Source organism: Mustelus asterias, chromosome 6 (assembly GCF_964213995.1).
Source record: "Mustelus asterias chromosome 6, sMusAst1.hap1.1, whole genome shotgun sequence".
NCBI classification, from domain to species: domain Eukaryota; kingdom Metazoa; phylum Chordata; class Chondrichthyes; order Carcharhiniformes; family Triakidae; genus Mustelus; species Mustelus asterias.
Genome location: NC_135806.1, coordinates 98,853,079 through 98,867,942, shown reverse-complemented (window position 1 = coordinate 98,867,942; position 14,864 = coordinate 98,853,079). Strand labels below are relative to the sequence as shown.

General features: G+C 41.6%; 1 protein-coding gene across 1 annotated transcript in view; it reads left to right on the top strand.

Moving 5' to 3' along the window:
* The window catches only part of adgrv1 (adhesion G protein-coupled receptor V1), a 504,809-nt gene that overhangs the window by 48,818 nt on the left and 441,127 nt on the right, over positions 1-14,864 (top strand). Inside the window, exons 11-13 of the mRNA XM_078213879.1 lie at positions 4,330-4,456; positions 12,752-12,937; positions 14,428-14,608. Coding sequence (XP_078070005.1) covers positions 4,330-4,456; positions 12,752-12,937; positions 14,428-14,608 — 494 coding nt within the window. The remainder of the gene's footprint in view (positions 1-4,329; positions 4,457-12,751; positions 12,938-14,427; positions 14,609-14,864) is intronic.

The following is a 14,864-nucleotide window of genomic DNA, read 5'->3' as shown; positions in this document are numbered from 1 at the left end:
TTGATCCCATTCGCCCCAAGTGCTATATCTAACCGCCTCTTGAATATATTCAATGTTTTGACATAAACTACTTCCTGTGGTAATGAATTCCACAAGCTCACCACTCTTTGGGTGAAGAAATGTCTCCTCACCTCCGTCCTGAATGGTCTACCCCGAATCCTCAGACTGTGACCCCTGGTTCTGGACTCCTCCACCATCGGGAATATCCTCCCTGCATCGACCCTGCCTAGTCCTGTTAGAATTTTATAAGTCTCTGTGAGATCCCCCCCTCATTCATCTGAACTCCAGCGAGTCCCCATTTCCTAGCAAACAGAAGGCAAATTTGCATGCATGACCCTGCATGACTGTAAGTTACCCACTGCTCTCATGCATTAACAACTGTTTGTTCCTCTAGTCAGTTACCACACATGCATTGCATGCATAGTCTTTAAATTGTCCAGGTCTCTGAATGGGATGCATATGCGTTGACATTATCTGGATGATGTTCCTTGTCCAGAGAGAGTGTCATTCCTGTGGCTCTTGTTGCCTTGATGTTGTTCCATTGCAGTTGCTGGGGACTCGTGGACCTCTGCGTTTGTTGGTAGTTCTGTACTCAGTACGGTGGTGAGGTCCCTCCTTCCTGACCGACCAAATGCAGTGTACAAACAGTTTCACTTGTCGATGCTTGTTATTATCACCTTGTTGTTCTCATAGACTTTGTTTCTGATGAACAATAATATGATCAACATTAATTTTGACAGCAAAGTAAAGCTGAACTTCTGCAGATTGCAGTTAGTTCTAATTGACCTCCTTCCACAGCAGTTACTTTATCAGTCTGCCAACAGCCCAGCTGTTAGTAACAGTTTAAAAGAGGCAGTGCTTCTGCTCCCAGAGGTGGTGCATACCACTAAAAGATCTGTGTTCAACAGTGTCTTGACAGCGCTTTCAATGATAAATTTAAAAACAGAATGGGTTTGTTTTCAGAAGAATAGGCAGCCATGTGTTGGCATCCAGCAAGCCAAGAAATGCGCACAGCTGGAATAATAGAATCCCTACAATGCAGAAGGAGGCCATTTGGCCCATCAAACCTGCACCGACAACAATCCCACCCAGGCCCTATTCCCGTAGCCCCACGTATTTACCCTGCTAATCCCTCTGATACTAAGGGGCAATTTAGCATGGCCAATTAACCTAACCTGCACATCGTTAGAGTGTGGGAGGAAATCGGAGCACCCAGAGAAAACCCACGCAGACACAGGGAGAATGTGCAAACTCCACACAGACTCCATGGCCCATTCAGACTCGCAAAGCACCTTGTGATCGCTGAAATGTATAGTTTCACCAGCAATTAAATCAGCATAACTTAAAGTGCAAGTTATTTTAGAACTAACTGTAGAAAAACTATTTTTGGAGCAAGCATCTGAAGTCAATGAGCTGAATTTTACTGGGCCAGTAAAATAGCAGCAAGCCACATTGGGACGGCATTCTGTCACTGTTCAGCCACTGGAAAAGTTTCCCAGTAATGGGCAAGGGGTGGGCTGTGAGGCAGATCGGCTGCCCACTCCACTGAGGTGCACAGTCAATTTACATAATTAAAAGCCCTAACAAGGGCCATTTTACAGGACCGCCAGTATTTTACCAATAGCAAGCACAGCTTCCCGCCGCAGTGTTTAGCAATCATCCTCTTCCTCGATGCGTCTCGGCATGGCGTCATAAATTGATCTTGACATTCCGATTAGTCATGGGCCACACTAGTTCACTGGCAAATAGCGAACCCTTTGAATACGATTGTCATCAGAGCAAGTAGGATTTTTGTAGTGTGCATGTTGTGTGATGTTGAAGACGAAAAAAAAACTCTTTTATCCTATCTTCTGAACCTTCTGGAAAGGAAATTCATATCCCTTACCACTCTGTACCTACAGGGTAGAGACAGAAAGATTTGTGGTATATTTTGGGTAAGTAGAGTTAATTGTGTTGTTCAGATTTTGCTCAAAATGTTATGATTCTCACTTTATATGATGTTTCACGAGTGCAGTATTAGCACACACACGTCATCTGTTTGCATGCAGCATGACTGAAATCAAGGGAGCTTTAGGTTTACAACGTGTAAGGTAGTTAATTAATATCTCCAAGTTGCTTCCATGGTTACTGTCTTTATTTGGTTGTTTTGGTTATTCGTTAACAATCAAAGAGAAAATCAGTGTTATAGGATCCTGAAGAAGCTTTGTTTGCCTATCACAATTTTATTCCAGGTAACCTACTTTGCATTGCCCTTTTGCATTTTGCTTTACAGAAACTCAACCAGATCTATTATATGTTTAAACACAGGCTAGCACTAATCAAATAGTTTAAAAAATGCAGGAATCGTTATTTCTATTGAAATTCAGTGTGGCTGTCGATCATGCCATTCAGACCATTGTTGAGTTGAAAATTGACATGGGCCAATGCTTTGTTGGTCACCACGTAAAATTGTTTGTTGCCTTGATGCCTACAGATTGATTGTGATTTGAGAATGTAATCTTAACATTTCTGTTCTGTTTTGCATGCAAGAACAACTATTAGCATGGTTTACCTGAAACCAAAAATATGTTTTTCTGTACAGTTGGTTTGTTAAAATTGACCTATCAAGAATTAGAGGACACAGTTGATTGGCATATTGGTCTTGGGACATGAGTTTGAATCCAACTCAGTGATGAATGAGGTTTACCTTCTCTGTGGCTTGCAAAGATCAAACACAAAATCGGTTTCTGCTGGATTTCATGCTACAGCAGAAAAAGTCCCAATTTCCTGAAATAATCTCTCCAACAGATTATTTGTTATGAGCAGTGGACAGCCAACCTGCTCCCAGGACACTGGTCGATACTTTAGATATGTTACTGAGGCACAGCATCTCAGATATACATTGTTTTGTATTTTAACTGTGACTGGTTAGGTTTTCCACTTCAGGAAACCCTGGAAGCTGCAGCAAGACAGCAACAGCCTTCTCTTTTGTCCCGAGTGTACTTCTAAATGACTTAAAACTTTGATCAAGCTTTTGGTCATCCATTTTAATGCTTCACCATGGTTGTGCATCTCGTCTCCTTTTATTTTTAGAGACACTTTTCAATGGGGCTAATTTTTAGTTGCTGAGGTGCTGGAGTTTTGGAAATCCAAAAGTCCACTGGGAACCCAGAAGTCCAGATTCCCCACCAGCTGGGACTCTTAATTCAAATGTGTGAGACTATTGGCTTTGCTTATTCCCAATCTGGAAGTCAGTCTGATTTGATGGGCTTGGCTTCCAGTTCTGAAGGGAGAACTACAGAAGTGACCACAGGACCAACTAATTCGGAGGGTGGCGGCGGTGGGGCCCAATTCAATCTGAACTTTAGAGAGGGGTGCTGCGGGGTGGAGGTGGACTAATCCAAGAGGATAGGGGGTTTGTATGGGGATTGTGGTCTGATGGTCAGGGGAGTTTGGGGATCCAGGGGAAGCTTTCATGCTGTGAAGGCTCCTTGAGGCTGTTGCTATCTTGCTGCAGCTTCCAGGTTTCCTGAAGTGGAAAACCTAACCAATCACAGTTAAAATACAAAACAATGTATATCTGAGACGCCTCAGTAACATATCTAAAGTATCGACCAGTGTCCTGAGAGCAGGTTCGCTGTCTGCTGCTCGTAAAACTCGGATGTCGGTGGGTTCAAATTGGCTTCCCAATGTGCTTGAAATTTTTGCCCTTTTAATGCCACCAACCTCCGCAGCCAATCCTACCCAGTCGCCCATGTTAAAATCCTCTCCAGTATTTCTCTTTAAATGGGTTTTGTAATAAATGTATGTTTCACTCACACTTTTTAATGTAAGTTGATGTTGTAAAGTTGAGCTGATTTAAACACGATGTAGGCATTGAAATGACGGAGCAGAAACTTATGGTGTATAAAATAAACACTGATTCAAATTGTGATGGTTATTGCTGAAAATTGTATGCTATTTTCTCCATAGTCATGGATCAGAAAATAATATATTTATAAGTTAAACACTCTTTTGATTCTACGTACATGTGAGTTTCATTTTATTTGGCACGGAATTGGCTCATCTGTTTGCATGAAGTTTTGTTTATTATTTAATGGTATCTTTAACCTGATTTTTTTTAATGGCTAGTTGGCCATGTACTGTTGGAGAAAATGGTTTTGATTTGCTTTGATTTTTGTTAGCATTGTGCCTGGATGGGATTTTGGCGTTCAAAATGGAATGAACATTGTTCAGTCGAAGATTGAAAACTGGAAGTACTTCAGCTAAATTATTTACTGCTATATGAATGTATTTGTAATTATTTTCTCTGAAACAATTGCAGTTTTTGACTTTGTATTTCATTTGCAGAACTGACCCTGAAAATCAGATTGTGAAATCAGGATTTACCAGCAGAAAGATAATTATTTTACAAAATGACGATCCAGGCGGAATATTCGAATTCTCCCCACAAACAAGGGGACCGTATTTTGTTCATGTAAGTCTGGATGAATGCTGCTCAAAGCAAATTTTTGAACTTTTTTTGTAGAAATTTGTGAGCAGAGTACAGCTTTACTTGATTTCCCCCATGAATTAAGTTTATGTCCTGGGCTATTGAAGTGTTGTGAGTTTCCTAGCTATAGAAAAACACATTAGCTAAAAATGTGACCTGGGAAGCTTCATTTTACCACCAAATAGAGAAAAAGCACAAAACGAAATGGAATTATTTCATGCATAATAGTTGCAATTAGATTATGTATGATCAAGCTTGCTTTTAACAGCACTGACTGTAACTTGTTTTTAACACATCAATGTTTGATATTTTATATATACAAGGAATTCTTGCCTACTTCCTTAGTTGCCATTCATTTGTTTGCTGAAGGATGAACTATCTGCTACACTAGGGTATAGATTCATTGGTGTGTTCTGTAATATCAATCCAACCACTGTTATCCTGGTGTGAACCTCCACAATGAATGGTAGAATGCTATTGATCACAGGCCAACAGAACCAAACCATATTCTATCCTCGTATGATCACCACACATGCACATTCCTAATGCTCATTGGATAGCGCTTCAGAGAGGCAATCCTGATTCAATTCCTTCTGTACAGCCAATTGAAAGGCTTCTGCTAAGGTGCAACTGAAATAAACTAATGAGTGAGCCGGAGGATGAAAATTGGTCTTCAGTTCACTGAGGACAAAGCTTTATGCATCGGGATTGCACGTCGAAAATTTGGTGGTATGGCTGATTTGTTGAACTCGTGATTCATTTAGGTTCTCTCTGTCTCTCTGGAAGCCTTCTGTCTCAGGAGATGATGGTTTGCCCCTTGATGGTCAACTCTGTGTTAAACAACACCTGGCTCAGGCATGGTAGTCTTTGTTGCAAAAGAAGACATTGGGTGAAGAAGTGAAGGGTTTTCTGGCCTCTGTTTCCCTTGAACTGGCTTCTTGGCTAACTGAGCGTTCCAGTTCTCCTCAACTCTGCTACTGACCTTCCAGATAGTCACACTCTAGACGTCATGGCCAATGGTACCTGTCTCTCAGTTGTCTGTGTCAGTGTCTTCTATCTTTATATTTCATTTGCAGATATCCTTGTAGTGGAGATATAGACATCCAGCAAGTTGTGACCCAGTGACCAGTTCACTGCGAAGGTCTTGGGTATACAGCGATCATACATCTGATGAGTGTGGCAGATCCTGTACTGACATCAGTGGCTCATCAATAAGTGTAGGCTTATGAATTATTGCCCACCAGGATCTCTGAGTTGGTGACATAGTCCTTCAAGATATACTGAGGTTAGACCTGAAACTGCCCAAGTGGAAATCATTCAGCCTTTTCTACTGTCTAGCATATGTTGTCCAATCTTACTACTGTAGAAGATTGTACTGAAGACACAGGCTTGGTAGACTCACAGTTTGTTGTTCTCAATCATGTTGCTTTTAATAGAATCCCTACAGTGCAGAGGGAGGCCATTCAGCCCATTGAGTTTGCACCAACCATAATCCCACTCTACCCTAGCTTGTCCCCCTGACAATAAGGAGCAATTTAGCAAGGTCAATTCACCTAGCCCGCACATTTTTGGACTGTGGGAGGAAACCGGAGCACCCGGAGGAAACACATGCAGACATGGGGAGAATGTGCAAACTCCACACAGACAGTGACCCAAGCTGGGATTTGAACCGGGGTCCCTGGCGCAGTTACACAGCAGTGCTAACCACTGTGCCACCGTGCCATTCACACTCTCTCATTCAGCTTGAACAGAACAGCTGTAGGCTTTGAGATGTATGTGTTGATTTCATCATCAAGGGACATGATTGCTAATGATCGTGGAGCCTCGGAGATGTGAAGCAACAACAACCTCCAGCATCACATTGTCGGTGCTGATTGATGGCATATCCTGAACTATGACATTTGTCCTCCTGATGATGCAGGTCAAACCAAACGCTTTACAGGTGTGAGAGAGTCTGCTGCAGTTATTCCTCAGATTGAAATGCTAGTGTGGCATTCATCAGTGTAGAGCAACTCTCTGATGAGGACTTGGCGCACCTTTGTCTTGGATCTCAGGAGAGCAAGGCTGAACACCTTTCTGTTAGTTCTGGTATGTAAGTAGACATTCAATGTAGATGAACAGAAGGCCTATGACAGAGACAAAGTGAAGAATATGCCAGAGTGTCGATGCCAGAACATAACTCTGTTTGACCCTAGTGTGGATCTCAAATGGTTTCACGGTTGCCCTATCATAGCTGACCTTAGATATCATGTAATGGAAAGTGGAGATCGTGCTGGGCAGCTTTGGAGGACAGCCAATTTTCTTCAACTTGAGTAAATCAGCACTGCTCAGATGGCCGAATGCTTTGGTGTGATTGACAAAGACAGTGTGGTGAATTTTCCCTTCCGCCCGCCATGGGAATCGTAATGGGCGAGGGGTGGACCAAGGAAAGGTGAATTGACCATGGTGGGATTTTCTGGTTTCAGGGCGAACGCGGACGGAAAGTCCCATCCAGTATATTGTAATCTTTTTTCGCAAAATTTCTCTTGTAGCTGCCAGACTGAGAAGATCAAGTCAATGGGGAGGCAGTAGCATTGTTACTGGACCAGTAATCCAGAGATCCCGAGTAATGCTCTGGGGACACATGTTCGAATCCCGCCACAGCAGATGGTGAAGTTTGAATTCAATTTTTTTTTAAATGAAGAAATCTGGAATCAAAAGTCTAATGATGACTATGAAACCATTCTTGATTGTCGTAAAATCTCATCTGGCTCACTAATGTCCTTTCGGGAAGGAAATCTTCAACCCTCACTTGGTCTACATGTGACTCCAGATCCACAGCAATGTGGTTGACTCTTAAATGCCCCATTAAGGGCAATTGGGGATGGGCAATAAATGCTAGCCCAGCCAGTGATGCCCACATCCCATGAAGTCTTCTAGTTCTCAAACCATTGTGGAATTTGGAATAGGTATGTTCAGTCAGGATCTGGAGTCTGACCGGGGCAACACAGGCAAATGCTTTTCCCATGATGCTCAACAGTTCCTAGATTGTGTTCCTTAAGATGCATCCAAGGGAATTGAAGGAAGTGAGAATGGAAATTGCAGGGGCACTGACCATAATCTTCCAGTCTTCTCTAGACTCAGGGGAAGTGTCAGAAGACTGGAGAATTGCAAATGTTACACCCTTGTTCAAAAAGGTCGTAAGGATAGACCAGTGAATTTAACACCAGTGTGGACAAGCTTCTAGAAACAATTAGTCAGGATAGAATTAGTAGTCACAGGGAAAATGTGCATTGATTAGGAAGAGGCAGCATGGATTTCTAAAAGGGAAATCATGTTTAACTAACATGCTGGAGGTTTTTGAGGAGGTAACAGAAAGGGTCGATGAGGGTAATGCTGTTGACGTGGTGTACATGGACTTTCAGAAGGCATTCAATACAATGCCACACAACAGACATGTGAGAAAAATTATAGCTCATGGAATAAAAGGGACATTAGTGTGGATGCAAAATTGGTATGATAATAAGAAGCAGAGAGTAATGGTCAATGGATAGGTATCAGGCTGGAGGAAGGTTTGTAGTGAGTTCCCCATGGGGTTGGTATTGGGACCCTTGCTTTTCCTGATATATATTAATGATCTAGATCTCGGTGTACAGGGAAAATCTCAAAGATTACATATGATACAAAAATATTGTAAGGAAGTATTGTAAGCAATGAAGAGGTCGGTGTAGAACTTCAAAAGGACATAGACAAGTTGATGTATTTGGCAAATTGGCGGCAGATGAAGTTCAATGAATGCGGAAAAGTGTGAGATGATATATTTTGGACGGAAGAACATAGAGAGAAAACATGAAATGAGGAGGTAAAATTCTTAAGCGGGTGCTGGGGCACAGGGATCTGGGTGCATATGTGCATAAGTCATTAAAGATGGCAGGACCAATAGGGCAGTTAATAAAACATATATAGTGTTCTCGGCTTTATTAATATGGGGCATAGAGTACAAGAGCAAGGAGGTTATGCTGAACTTATACAAGATACTATTTAGACCTCAGTTGGAATATTGCGTAGAGTTCTGGGTGCCATACTATAGGAAGGATGTGAATGCATTGGAGAGAGTGCAGGAGAGGTTTACAAGAATGGTTCCAGAAATGAGAAACTTCAGATATGCAGATATATTAGTAGTCTCTACTCATTTTCATTTATCTTTCCCTTGCCTTGATATCTGAAGCAGGAAGGCCATGGCACATGACCAAACCCACTTCAGTAGGAAGGGATGATCTGTCCTTGGGATTTTGCTGATAGCAATTTCAAGCTCCTTGTAGATCTGCGCCGGAATTTTACTGTCCCACCCGCCATGGGAAATGGAGCGGACAAGGAGCTGACCATGGAAAGGTCTGTTGACCTTGGGTGGGATTTTACAGTTTTGGGATGAGTGTGGCTGTAAAATCTCGCTCCTGGTCTTTCATTTCTGTAACAGAACATAGAGTTAGAGCCTGGACATCCATGATTTTAACTGGTTCTGTTTCAGTTGAGAGACAGATAGAATGGCACAAATGTTTCAGAAGTTCTATCGTTGAAGGCAGCCTACATCTTGCTCATGTCTTTCCTCGAAACTATTTCCCTTGCCAGATGAACATGTAATGTGATACAGTCTCAAGGAACCTTGCCACTTGTCGGGAAGCAATATCAATGTTTAGCCTGTCAAGTTCCGGCTATCGTGTGTGCACTATCGATCAGCAGCAAGTTGTCTGACAATGGTCCTGACATTTCAAATTGCAATTGAAATATTGGTGTCTTCTTTATTTTTGGATGAATTCGATGCGCAGATAGATTTAAAGGGGTGTGATATAGTTGGGATTACGGAGACATGGTTCCAAGGTGACCAAGGATGGGAACTAAATATTGAGAGCTATTCAGTGTTTAGGAAGGACAGACTGAAAGGAAAAGGTGGTGGAGTTGCGTTAAAGAAGATATTGATACGATATTAAGGAAAGATATTAGTACAGATGATGTGGAATCTGTATGGGTCGAGTTAAGAAACACCAAGGGGCAAAAAACATTAATGAAGGTGGTTGAAGGACCACCAAATTATATGGTAATGTTGGGAATAGCATTAGACAGGAAATGTGATAAAGGAACATTTTTAAGATGACTTTAATCTGCATATAGATTGGGTGAGTCAAATTAGTCACAGTGCAATTGAGGAGGAATTTCTGGAATATATACGGAATGGTTTTCTGAATCAATATGTTGAGGAACCAAGAGAAGCAGGCCTTCTTGCAATGGTATTGTGCAATGGGAAAGGATTAGATGGCAATCTAGTTGTGGGAGAGCCCTTGGGGGTGAATGAGCATAATACAGAAGAATTCTTTATCAAGATGGATAGTGGGGTAATTGATTCTGAGATCAGGGTTCTGAATCTCAATAAAGGTAATTATGATGGTATAAGGCATGAGTTGGTTATGATGGACTGGGATACATTGCTGAAAGGAAGGACCATAGACAGGCAATGGCAGCCTATGGAACTCCAAAAGTTATTTATTCGTATTTGGCACAGGACTGGAAAGGAAACTATGGCAAAACCACGGCTTACAAATGGAAATTAGAGATAGTATTAGATTCAAAGAAGCAGACAAATCGGAAAGAAAAATCAATAGACCCGAGGATTGGGAGCATTTTAAAATCAGCAAAAGCAGACCAAAGGATTAATTAAGAAGGGGAAAATAGAGTATGAAAGTAAGCTCGCGGGGAACATAAAAACACACTGTAAAAGTTTCTATAGGTATGTAAAGATGGTTTTTTCACCAGAAACAACACTTTGCCATTTTTTAGTATAATTTAGCCCCACATTTGCAATGACCTCAGTGATAAAGAGGTCGGGAGTCCATTAGCTCAGTTGGCTGGACAGCTGCTTCATGATGCACAGTGACACCAAAAGCACAGGTTCAATTCCTGTACTGGCTGAGGTTATTCATGAAAGCCCCGCCTTCTCAGCCTTGCCCCTCACCTGAGGTGTGGTGATCCTCAAGTTAAATCACCACCAGCCAGCTCTCCTCCTCAGAGGGGAAAGCAGCCTATGGTCATTTGGGACTATGGCAACTTTACCTTTTGCTGATAAAGAACAATCTGGCATCTGTAACAGTGTTTAATCAAGATTGGAAGCTTAAGTTAGGGCATCCATACATGAGGTTATGACAAAATTTGAAACACTTTGTGGAGGTTTTAACTTGGTATTGCCTTATTTGGTTTTATTGTGATATTTAACCAGTTTAATTCGCAGAGCTGAAATGTCTTAGTTCATCTTGATTTCAATGATTTGCTGGTTCTGTTTAAATTTCCACAAGCTGGTCAGATACTTCTTTAGTTAGTTTGAATATTTTTTAAAATTCCCATTTATGACTGTTATGATGGCCGTGGGGGATCGTCAAAAGATCTCCCTGTGGGCCTTGCAGAGTACGAGCTCCCCTGTTAGGCGAGTAGAGGCTCGCCCTATAGAGAAGGAGCACAGTTACATGGGTAAGATAGATATAGAGGGATATGGGCCAAACGCGGGCAATTGGGACTAGCTTAGGGGTTTTTAAAAAAAGGGCGGCATGGACAAGTTGGGCCGAAGGGCCTGTTCCCATGCTGTAAACCTCTATGACTCTATGAGCAGCGGGTTGGGGGTCATTGTTTAAAATCAGTTGGCTCCACTCAGGCCAGCAGTCGATAGACTTGGGGCTGACCTGCACTCTGCAGCTGCTGAATGGCATTGAGAATCCACTGTAAATAAAGGGTGATTGGTGATGGAAGACTGGCCTCGACAAGATTACAATACAATTAATTAAAATTTAGCCTTGTACTGAACTTGCAAATCAACACGAAAACAGATAACGCTGAAAATATTCACTAAATCAGGCAGCACCCGTGGAGCGAGAAACAGGGTGAATGTTTCAGGTTGATGTCGACCAGAAATGTTTACTGTTTCTCTCTCCACAGATGCTGTCAGATCTCATAGAATCATAGAATCATAGAAACCCTACAGTGCAGAAGGAGGCCATTCGGCCCATCGAGTCTGCACCGACCACAATCCCACCCAGGCCCTAACCCACCATATTTACCTGCTAATCCCTCTAACCTACACCTCTCAGGACCCTAAGGGGCAATTTGTAACCTGGCCAATCAACCTAATCTGCTAGCTTTTTCCAGCATTTTCCGTTTTTACCTCCAGTACCTGCTTTTGCATATTAATATTTTCTGATGTAAGGAGCAGCTGGTAAAGCTACTACTCAAGATTAACAGTTAATTGTTGTTTCTATTCACTTATTCATTTCCTATTTAACGGGATATTTTCCTTTTTAGACATTTGTTGGCTGGGACAGAATATTGGGTGGGGTGTATAATTAATCCTCTATCGCCAGTTTTCTGCCATTGCTAGAAATTAAAGTTGCCTGATTGAATTTGTATGCCAGTTGAAGCAGAAATTAAGGCCTAATAGAGTGTTAATCTGCCATTGTTTGAATGAGGAGGGTCACAACGAGCGGTTGGATAGAATTGGTAACTAAAGTAATCTTGAAGAAGGGTACTTTGTGGTTTACATGGGAACATTACCAAATTGGGTCAGATATCAGGGCAAGTGAAGACACTCCAGGTGCAGAGAGAACTGTTAAGTTATGTTTGAGAATTGTCTGAAATTTGGAAGGCAAAGATAGCAGGAATACAAAGAAGAAAAATATCACAGTGGTACAAAATAGAATATAAATGTATCATGTTATTCTCGTTTGAGGATAAGCTTTTCTAAAGTTTAAAATTTATTTATTAGTCACAAGTAAGGCTTACATTCACACTGCAATGAAGTTACTGTGAAATTCCACTAGTCGCCTCACTCCAGCGCCTGTTCGGGTCAATGCACCTAAGCAGCATGTCTTTCAGACTGTGGGAGGAACCCGGAGCACCCGGAGGAAACCCATGCAGACACGAAGAGAACGTGCAGACTCCACACAGACAGTGACCCAAGCCAGGAATTGAACCTGGGTCCCTGGCGCTATGAGGCAGCAGTGCTAACCACTGTGCCACTGTGTTGCCCATTGTCTCAGGACTTAGGGGCAGGATGTTTGGGGGGGGGGGCGATGGGGAAGGTCATTGAGGTGGGTGTTCACCAATATGTTCACCTTTGCGCTGAGGTTGATTATTATGTGCATAATTCAGTGGCATTCCACTCCATAATTTCAGTCTTTTGTTGGTTGCAAAACACTGTGATTTTATTTTCAGCTGCGATTTGCTCATTTACTGTTAACAGACCAAAAATATTTTCTCTCTCAGGAAGGCGTTGCCTTTGAATTAAAGATTGTCCGATACCGTGGGGCACTTTTGAAACAATTCTTGCGCTATGTTGTGGAGCCAAAAAAATCTTTTGAGTTTTATGGGAATACAGGAGTTTTGGAATTTGATCCTGGTGAACGAGAGATAGCAATAACATTGTTAGCGAGGCAAGATGGTGTACCAGAGGTAAGGCTTTGGGGAATGTGGATTCATAATTCCAGAGTATAAAAAAAACTTTGAAATATATGTTTGGCAACAATCAATAATTGTGGAAGTAAACATTGATATGGGATATTGTGCTATAGGATATTGTGCTGTTAAAAAGAGCAGCTTCCTTGAAATCAAGCATTCCTTAGCTGCATTTAGCACTGAAAAGTTTAACATGGTTGTTCTGGTGGATAGAACGTTTATAGGATGATGAAGTAAGTGTGCCAAAGAAATCTTCTGGGTAATCTTGTTTTTGCAGTGCTTGAAAAAGCAGCAGACCTTGCTCCCATTTTTAAAACAAACGCTAAGTGATGGGTGACTGATATTTGTGGAATGTCTGCCATTGTATTGCACAACTTTAGTGGGAAGACAATTCTGCTAGCAGGAAAACCATTTTATCTAATGTTTTCTGTTGCAGCCAGAAAATGTTGTTGCAACTGTCTGCAGCATTTATTTAACACGGCCCAGCTCATTTCCCAACATTCTCAAACATTTTGCCATTCCCTTATTGGCAAATCTAAAAAGTCTCCAGCGTTCCATTTGAGCCGATAATCTATGTTAGTTAATCAGCAACAACTGGCTGGGCATGGAATTCCCCAAGTCCCAGTAGCTCAAGAATGTTATATTTGTAAGACATTCAATGCTGTTTGTAATCAGATATCCCACCACTTTTTAAGGGTGTTGATTGACTGGTGTAACTGCATGTTTTATTTCATATCTTTTAACCCTGAGGGAGAAAACATTTCGTCCTTTTGCTTGAGGCTTCTTAATCTTGTACCTCTCCTATTGTAATATTCCATGTTCTAGCATTACTAAACATGAGGCCATCCAAGAAAATCCGCTTTACTCATCACCCTTCTACCCACTGACTTCGATTTTAAATTCTCGCCCTGGTTTCCAAATCCCTCCAGGACCTTACCCTTGCCTATTTCTGTCAGCTCCTCCAAGGCTCTAGCCCTCCAATCCTCTGCGATTTCTACTCTCCTTTTCCATTTCTGGCATGGTGAACATTTCTCATTTTAGCACTTAATTAGAAGCTGTCAAGATCTCAAATTCTGGGATTTGAATGTCTCTGTCTCTCTTCCTTCTTTGAAGTCATGTCTTAAAATCTACAGCCAGAACTTTCTGGCTGTTCACCCTCGTAGGATCTTCCGGTCCTGCCGACAGTGCATCCCCATTGTGGGTTTTATGGCGGCAAGGGGTGCATTCAATGGGAAACCCTGTTGACAACAGCGGGTTGGGTGTAAATCACACTCGACATCTCCGACCAAGATTGGCCATATTAGCTCCTTATGTAACTCAGTGCCGTTCTGTTTGATAATGCTCCTGTGAAGTGCGATGGGATGTTTTAACATGTTAGCCATGCAATGTAGACACAGAATGCTGTTTATTTTAAACTTTAATTAAAAACAGTAAAGAGATTCATACCTGCTGTTTATCTCTATTTCATTCTTTTGACCTGTTATTAGCTGGATGAGCACTATTCTGCAATACTCAGCAGCCACAGTTTACCACCCAGCAAGTTAGGAACTGCTACACAGATCAACATTACAGTTTTGAAGAATGATGACCCTCATGGTGTAATACAATTCATCACGCAAGAATTTACTAAAACTATAAATGAAAGCAAGGGAGATACTTTGTACACAGGTAAAATAACTTTGGATGGAGTCTTTGTGTTACTGATGTTCAAACACATCCCTTTAGAAATGAAATAATGTAATTAACAGAAGAGTAGTCATTTTTTGATTTAAACAAAATTAGCAGTATTGAAAGAATTAACGTATCTAGGGACAATATAATTTTTAGAAGTCTTTGGATGAAAATAGTTATGGCTTAATGTGTGAAGCTTCGCCATTTACAATCAAAGCTTCTAAAAGCAACTAGTCTAGTGACACGCCTGAAG